This window comes from Piliocolobus tephrosceles, chromosome 16 (assembly GCF_002776525.5).
Source record: "Piliocolobus tephrosceles isolate RC106 chromosome 16, ASM277652v3, whole genome shotgun sequence".
In the NCBI taxonomy this organism is placed as follows: domain Eukaryota; kingdom Metazoa; phylum Chordata; class Mammalia; order Primates; family Cercopithecidae; genus Piliocolobus; species Piliocolobus tephrosceles.
In genome coordinates this window covers 45,204,226-45,213,441 of record NC_045449.1, presented here as the reverse complement: position 1 = coordinate 45,213,441, position 9,216 = coordinate 45,204,226, and the positions used below count along the sequence as shown (strand labels likewise).

At 38.2% G+C, this 9,216-nt stretch overlaps 1 protein-coding gene across 5 annotated transcripts in view; it reads right to left on the bottom strand.

The window, feature by feature from the left end:
- Positions 1-1,960: 1,960 nt before the first annotated feature.
- Positions 1,961-9,216, bottom strand: part of ZNF652 (zinc finger protein 652) — a 72,480-nt gene continuing 65,224 nt past the window's right edge. For 3 of the 5 annotated variants that reach the window (XM_023204407.3, XM_023204406.3, XM_023204408.3), the window contains exon 6: positions 5,463-8,372. In XM_023204407.3, the coding sequence (XP_023060175.1) occupies positions 7,861-8,372 (512 nt within the window). In that variant the 3' untranslated portion in view covers positions 5,463-7,860. Of the gene's footprint in view, positions 8,373-9,216 lie in introns of all 5 variants that reach the window. The other 2 variants (XM_023204409.3, XM_023204410.3) reach the window with 2 other exon arrangements.

Sequence of the window (9,216 nt, the reverse complement as noted above, 5' to 3'; positions counted from 1 at the left end):
ATCATTGCTTGCATCATAAGGGATGAACGACGACTGGATTTTGTAATAAGGGAACACTTCTTATATCATCAAAACATATGAATAAGCTTCGAGCCAAGAGGCTATTCCAGAAGAGATTTAAAAGTGAGATCTTTCTTTAGAAGGTTGAGAATAAAGCTAAAGTACTTTATTGCTCCCTTGTGGACAAAGCCAGAACTGCTGATGGAAAACAGTCACACAACCCATGTCAAGAAACGAATAAAACACATACCAAATTTATGGAAGATTGAGAAGAAATCATCCTATTTTCAGAGGCTACATATATGCCCTTGGGGAGACAACTTAAGAAGTAAACACAAAAATTATGTCACACTGTTTCTTTTTAACCTAATGAATTAATACAGTATGAAAAGATATTTCTGGCCGGGCGCGGTGGCTCAAGCCTGTAATCCCAGCACTTTGGGAGGCCGAGACGGGCGGATCACGAGGTCAGGAGATCGAGACCATCCTGGCTAACACGGTGAAACCCCGTCTCTACTAAAAATACAAAAAAAAAAAACTAGACGGGCGAGGTGGCGGGCGCCTGTAGTCCCAGCTACTCGGGAGGCTGAGGCAGGAGAATGGCGTGAACCCGGGAGGCGGAGCTTGCAGTGAGCTGAGCTCGGGCTACCGCACTCCAGCCTGGGTGACAGAGCAAGACTCCGTCTCAAAAAAAAAAAAAAAAGAAAAGAAAAGATATTTCTAGGAGGGTTAGAAGTTCTAGCAGAATAAAATACTTCCCACCAACTTTCAAATGCAATGAAACAGTCTTGAGTCCTGTACAGGATGTGAGTTAAAGTCTATCATGCTCATCAGACGGTCCCTTTTCACCTGTAAAAGACAGGTAGGGAGGAAGCTGTGTTCATTCAGAGGAGCTGGATATTCCAGAAACTTGATTCTCTGGCACATCCAGTACAGACACAGGCTCTTTAGTTGATCAGAACTAGCCAATGCAAGTATCAGATTTCCTTCTGAAGTTAAGCAAAATTCAGCTTCCACCCCCTTTCTTGCCCCATCCTCACTTCCTATGAAATCATTTTCAAGTAATATGTAACATCCCTGATCTCACCAGAGAAGCTGACGTAGTGTGAAAGTGACCTGCGACTGGAAAGCTGTGGGAACACTCTCGGGCAGGAACTCCCTTGGATGCGTGTGTCAGAAGTTTCCTACTGAAGACATACAAGACAGCAGGCTGTCTCAAGGACATGGTTCCTCCAAATGACAAGCAAGTACAGCTCTCCATTGTTTTATGGCCTGGGACTCTGAAGAGAAAAGCCACACATTTTAAAGTAGATACTGTAAGTAGCTAGTTACTATCCAAGAGGCAAACTTCTAGATCAATAATGAGGAAGAAACATCACGGTGAATGAAGTGAAAGGTATTTAACACAGTAAGAAACCCGTTACTGATTTCTGTAACATAAAACCTTTTTCATTTTGTAAACTCATCTTCCCATCCCAAATAGCAGCGAAGCCTTCAAAAATCTTGAATTTATTCATCATCAAACAACCAATTCTCACAATTTTGCACTATCTCACCAATAATATAGTGTCTGTTGCCAGACAAGAAAGATGGAGAATGTATTAACAGCTGCCTTCTTAGACACCCACCTTGTGTGGTTATCAGTTAGTCTTAAAAACCTGAGTACTATTAACTTTAAGGAAAAGGACATGAGATTTTAAGTTAGAAAGAAAAAATGCTGACTAAGGCCCAAACACTCAACTCCAAGCTTTCATTCACCTAAAAAATGCAATCAAATCTCATTTTCCCTTCCCAGGTTGATTACTGACCTGTTTGTTGTGAAGATGCTGCTGCAATAAGCACCAACAGAACTCATGGCCAGAGAGCTGATGATCATGGTTAGAAGCCCTTAGACAAAGTAACTGACAGAGGGAGAGCGCACAGTTTCTAACCTGGAGTGCCTGTTGATTTTTTTTTTTTCTTTTTCTCCAGTTTTGGAGGAGAACTGGAAGGGAGTAAAAAGAACTGTACACAGCACAAACTTCCGCTCTGGCTGTGAAGGACTAGCCAATTGCTAAATGTTTGATCAGAAGTGCTCGATCATATTACATGGAAAACACGCAACCTCCTTTTCATTACATCCTTCATATATTATGGATCCATCATATGTTTTAAACCAATTAGATGAAAACAGCTAGAAAAAATAAACAGAAGTTTTTGAGGGACAGGGCCATGAGAAAGCAGAAACCCAGAGAGCAATTTTAAATAAATTTGACTAAAAGAGCAGAGTCTCGCAAAATGTGTATGGAAGGGAGTCGGCACATGGGAACAGAGCAGAGCAACAGCAGCACTCAGGATCCCTTCATCAGAAAGGGGAGGCATTCAGGAAGACTTCAGTTGAGAAAAAGGTGTTCAAAAGACATATTCAATGACCTTTAATTTTAAAGGAACGTCGAATTTCCGGTGAAAGTAAAGAAGGTGAGAAGTCAAATAAGGATAAAATCTTTCAACAGGGAGATGTAATATGTGAAGAAATAACATATAAATAAAAGTTAAAAATGTAACCTAAAAATGACATGGAGGAACAAAACAGAAATTCAGTCAAAATTCTTGTCCAAGGTTTTAGCTAGTTTGTAGAGTTAAGCCCACTGGAATATGGGTGAATTCCAATATTCATGGATAATGAAATAGTCAGAGGTAGGATTTAGATCAGGAAAAGAATGTTCCAGGATGCCGGCATTTTGAAGGCACTCAAAAACAGAGTGAGAGAGACTGAAGTTGCAGTGACATCAGAGGATTAGAGAGAGGTGCATACTCATGTATCTGTCATAAAGAAATAAAACAACTCCAGGAACATGTGACCATACATATATTATTGAGTAATACATAGAGTAACAAAGCAGAAAGAAAGCCACCTTATAAGTAGTTTCTTACAACAATATGATTCTCTCTAGAGAACAAGAGTTTGTTTTCCTAATATGCATGTCTGCAAAGTAGTTTTGACTTAAAGAATTTCATAAATGGTATGTGATCTGGTTCTTTAAACAAATTTACTGAAGCAAAAGCTTCAAAGCTGGAACGACCAAGGAGTCTGATTTTCCTTTGAATCTTGCAAAACCTATCCTCTGAGACAAAAAGATTTTATCATAAAGTCTATAAAAAAGTCTAGAAAGTATAAAAGTATAGAACTATGAAAGTGGATATATTGATGGCAACTTTTATGGCTTCCATAGAGAGTGTAGAGAGGATCTCTGGTTTGCTTTATCGAGGTAGTGTCCAGGGTTGGAAGGTCATCATTCTTTATTGTAAGTGCTACAGATGACAAAAGCAGGTTAGCTAGGGTGTTGTTATTGCATAATAATGCCACTATTTCTAATGGCTTATGACCTTTCATTCCTAAAAAAAAAAAAAAAAAAAAATCTTTTGAGAAATTTCCTATCTTGGTTCAGGCAAAGGAAAATTAAAACTCAAACTTTACTTGCTCAATTTTATAGTCTGAAGAATTCCAAATGAGTTGATTTTTTAAAAACAGTAATTAGCTGATACAATTCTTAAATGTAATGTATCCCTTTTTTCATTAGGTACTTCTCATACAGTCTAGAACAGCATTGAAATATTTATCATGTGGACCAGCAATGCAATAAAAGTTGTCTTTTCTATACAGTAGCTCAAACAGAAAGGTTTCTCTAACTTTTGTTTTCTTTTTTTTTTTTTAAACACTAAAACTGACCTATCATTGTATGTTTTACTAGCCGAAATCTGCAAGATGGTGTAAATATACATATATCTGCAATGGATTTCTATCTCTGCTTCATCTTCTCAAAATTTAAAACTTCCAGTGAAGTAATAATGAAACTAAACATACATATCTATTCAACAAACATAAAAACTGAAAAAAATTTCAAGAATTAAAAAATCCATAGTTTATAAGCATCTCATCAGAGCATTTTGCTTTCGGTTAGTGTACGAGTGACAATCAAATTACAGGGAAAGTTCTAACCACTAGAAAAGGATACTTCGAACCAATGTGGTTTTAAAAAAATGGTATAATTATGGTGATGTCCACGCTCAGTCATTAATCTAGAACAGTTAATGTAAATGGTAGACTATGAAAGTACAGGTAACTGATTTGCACAGGCTTCTTTGAACTACAGTAAAGTTTTTTGTGGAGATCTCCCCTGCTTGCTAAAAATAAGAAACCAGTCACAAATACATGTGGAAATGAAGCCACATGTCTTTAAATTGTTGTCTTTTCTTCATTCAGATTTAAAAATCTAACTCAGAATGAGCCTACCTGACTCAATTTGAGAAAGCAGCAGCCTTTATTAAGGCTAAGGAAGAGTTTATATTTTACTGATAAATCTTATGAGAGAAAGCAGAAAAATGAAAATGAAACACACACAAACAAACCAACCCACACACACAAAAAATACAATGCCAACTTATCCTCAAATAAGTCTTAACCCTAGCAATGATACAAGCCTTTGAAGACAGTAAAACTAAGTAATGAGAGACAGCCTCAATTTGTTATCTACATAATGCTTAAATGTGGCCTTTGTTGTCTTTAACAGACATGTACAGATAAGGGCTGAGAACTCAAACTTCTCCATAATTATTTTTTTTCATAAACAGATAACAAGTAGGTAAAAAGTTTTGAAGAATTCATGGGGTGCTGTAGCATATATGGAAGAGAACATACCACATAATGCAACTTTTATCTTACAAAGACGACCCCAACCAAATTTTCAACCCTGAGTTTGAGTCTTAAGTATGTTAAACGTGTTGCACATATATGTTTAAGGCTTAATCCTGCAGTTCTTATATTCAGAAGCATTAATGTTGTGAATATTCTTAATGCATTTCATTATTCATATGCAATATGATACTGATGAGGAGTCATTATATTCGGAGCAGTTTTCCTGAAGACCACAAATCTCAAGTCAAGGAAAGTATCCTTATCTAGGGGAAAAAAAGGAAGTTTCTAAATTGTTCCACAATACATTTCACTAAGAATTGTACTGTATGACAATGCTAATTTTTAAAAATAATCTTTTTTTTTTTTGCTTCTGTTAAGGATGGTGGTGATTTGCTTAATACTGGTTTTCCTGTATAGCAGATATTTTCTTATGGCTATATTTACTTGAATGAAAAATCAAAGATGACTACCTGAATATTCCAGTGTATAATTATAGTACAACCTCATGAAATGGTTGATTCTGTGGTCTCAAGTCTAGAATTCAGAATTGCTGCCCAATACTGTAAATTTATTTAGAACAAAATGGAAAAAAACATGGAAAGCTTTAGGTGACTTCCCTGGAAAAGGCCCCATCCCCTGCAAATCATTTCATGTAATGCATGGGGGTTGCAGTGAGCCAAGATCGCACCACTCCACTCCAGTCCGGGCAAGAGAGCAAGACTCTGCCTCAAAAAAAAAAAAAAAAGAAAAAAAAAAGAACAAAATATAACCAATTAACTAAGCACAATTTACATCTTTAAAAAAAAATCATTTTAATACTACAGGCTTGACCATGAAATAATGATATGTTTATATAAAAGTGTAGGTTGACAAACTTGTCATGGAATGCCAAGGAGACTGTGGAGGGAGGGGAGACAACCACTAAAGATATAACCGTCAAATGCAAGGAATTAACTTTCCTCGTTGGCTTGGATACCTGGGTGCTCAAAGAATGTGTACAAATATTAAAAATACCATTTTTAAAACTTACATCCAAAACCAGGAAGAAAAGTATATCTTGAGATATTTTTCTGCCTCATTCCAAAAGTTTCCTATGCTCATTATACAAGACAGGCAAAATCAGAAGGAGAAAATTTAGAAACATTAAACCAAAAAGCTAATAGAGAGTGTGATGTTTAAAAAATACGGACTTAATCTCAGTTGAAAGAGTTCCATTTTTTCCTACCACAGAACTCATTAGCTAGAAAAGTGCTCAAAGCATATCTGCACATTTAACATTAAAAAAAAAAAAAAAAAAGCCAGCGTTCTGATTCAGGCAATTATTTTAAGAACCTGAAGAAAGAAAAATGAAGAAATTTCAAGATTCAAAAATGGACTGGGCATGGTAGTGTGTGCCAGTAGTCCCAGCTACTTGGTTAGCTGAGGCAGGATTGCTTGAGCCCAAGAGTTGGAGGCTGTAGTGTGCTATAGTTGCACCTGTGAATAGCCACTGCACTCTAGCCTGGGCAACATAGCAAGACCTTGTCTTTAAAAAAAAAAAAAAAAAAAAAAATTGGAGAGGGGTTGGGAGGTGAGTGATTTAGCCTGGGAACTCAGTTCTCTGAGATAAAGAAATACAAAATTTTAAGCTATAATGAGTCTGGATAAATTTGATCAGTTAAGTGTAATCAATACACTAGCCCTTCTATTCAGCCTTTCCTATAATAAGTTTGAAGTTCCCCAAACTTGAAAAAGTAATCTGCCTAAAGGTATTAGAGGTGCTGCTCTCTTTATCACCTAAGAATGCTGGTATTACATAATTTGCAGAGGACAGGGCAGTAAAACTTAGGAGTTTTCCTATTTACTATTTACTGTGTTAAAATAGCTCAAGGTAGTGAACATATCCATATTTCACATATAATCGATATTTCAAAATTCATAACCAATTTGCCTTCTCATCTGAATTTCTCAGCCACTATCAGCAACATCATGTTTATGATTTTAAGTTTACTATTTTAGCTTCTTATAACAATTCTAGAAAAATAAAGCAACCTCAAAATGAGAGATTTCAACTTGTCATCCCATAAAAGCTAAACATGAACACAGTTCCTAAGGGAAGTGAGAAACAGATGTGACTGAGATTAAATGATCTCCACTACTTCCTCCTCCTGTCAGCAAACAGCCTTATTCAAATGTTCAAAACATGGAAGCTTTAGGTGACTTCCCTGGAAAAGGCCCCATCCCCTGCAAATCATTTCATGTAATGCACTAACGAAGCCAGGTAGAACATGGAGGACAGGAGCACATTAGGGAGCCTCTCTGAGTGTTACACAGAGATGTCAAAACTACCAAGTATTTATGCCAAATCCTGAAAGCAAAACCTCGTTTTTGCAGTAACCTGGTGTGGAGACCCTCTCAGATACATCTAGTCTCTGAAGCACCTTTTGAGTTGTACGGATGTAAGAATAACTTTGAATTATAGAAGTTATATGCATCTTTAAGAATCACATTTTGATGATTATAAATTTTTTTTCTATTTTACAACATAGGTTCAGCTACACTGAAAAAATTACACTGCTTATTGAAATACATTTCATTTTAGAAACAGACTACTAAAGAAGTCTATACAAAAACTCTAAAATAATTTCTGTAGTAAAATAAAGAGTGCGTTAGGAGAGCTACACGAAGAAAATTTGTCTTTCTCTATAATGCTTGATATACTGTGAATCATGGCCAGCTCAACTCTGTAGCTGGCACCAAAAGCTGAAAAGAATTCCTTACCATACACAGTGATACAATTAATGCTCTGGATTAATCTCACAGCCTTCCCGATTAGTACAAAGGAAACCAGGCCTATCCCCTCTTTGAGGAGAAGTCCGGGATATAAAAGCAAGCATACCTCATCAGCTGATATGAAATTATAAAATTCCACAAGTCTGAGTATTTGAAACTTATAAAAGTCATCAGAAAATGCAAGCAAATTGGGCTTTAGTTCAGTGGTTCCCTTGATTTAGATGACAGTCCCTCTGTGAGCTCAAGGTAGTCTTCTTGTTCATTCCCTTGGATCTGTTGATTTAGTGACACTGGCGAAGCTCTTGGTAGAGGCGGAGGAGAGTCTGAGAACTAAGGAAATGCTCACCGACTCCCTCTGTGCACGCTCACACATGGGGACGTGTCTCCTGGAGAACACACTAAGGAGACGGATGTTAATGATGCTGTGCTGAACTGTTCTTCTCTGCCAGGTGCCGCAGAAAGTTGTCATCACTCTGGCCTCTGTGATTTAAAGGCTCACTCTTAAAGAGAGCTGGAGGTGGGGGGAGGTGAGGGACTGGAGGGATGGGAAGGTGATGCGGGTGGTGAGGGTGTGGGTGGATGTGCAGGTGTGAGAAGGGGTGGGGGATGGGCCGAGGGGGAAGAGTGCTTACAGGATTCATATTGATTGGAGGGGTTGGGGTTGTGGGTGTGTTCACCACAGAAGGAACTGGGGTGGCTGGGGAAGTTGTAAGTGGGATCTGGACAGCAGGTGGCACATTCACGGGGCTGGTCACCCGAAAGCACTTCTCCTTGTGGGCCTTAAGCATATTCGAGAAGCGGAACCGCTGGCCACACACATCACACGGATAGGGCTTCTCGCCTGTGTGAGTTCTGCGGTGTCTCTTCATGTTGGGGCGGCTGGTGAAGCTTTTGCCACAGATTTCACAGATAAAGGGTTTCTCTCCTGAGATGAACACAGACATAAAAATGATTAACATATTAGGTGGTAATTGTGTGCTCATGCTATTTCTTTTCTTTCTTTCTTTCTTTCTTTTTTTTTAATAGAAATGGGGTCTCACTATGTTGATCAGGCTGGTCTCGAACTCCTGGCCTCAAGTGATCCTCCTATCTGGGCCTCCTAAAGTGCTGGGATTACAGGTGTGAGCCACTGCACCTGGCCTATGAGACTGTATTCTAGAGTCATTTAAAAATCCTCTCAAATTTGGACTTCACAGATCAGAGTAGATACAACTAAAACTTACATACACCCTACCACCTGGGCTTAGCTAAAAGAAGAAGATAAAGATGGGGGAGAAGGCATCTACATTAGTGATCCTCTACATCCTACATAAAGAACAGTTCAAATGGCTTTCTGTGCTCAAGGAAACATCCTAGATGACTCTTTGCCTTTAAATTTAGGCAAGTTAATCTGTAAGCAATTTATTTATTTATTTATTTTTTGGTTTTTTGAGACAGAGTTTTGCTCTTGTCACACAGGCTATATAGTGCGATGGTGCGATCTCAGCTCACTGCAACCTCCACCTCCTGGGTTCAAATGATTCTCTTGTCTCAGCCTCCCGAGTAGCTGGGACTACAGGCGTGCACCACCATGCTGGCTAATTTTTGTATTTTTAATAGAAACAGGGTTTCACCATGTTGGCCAGGCTGGTCTCAAACTCCTGACTTCAGGTGATTCACCCACCTCGGCCTCTCAAAGTGCTGGGATTACAGGCGTGAGCCACTGTGCCCGGCTGCAATTTCTTTTTCCTTTTTCTTTTTTTTTTTTTTTTTGATATGGAGTCTCGCTC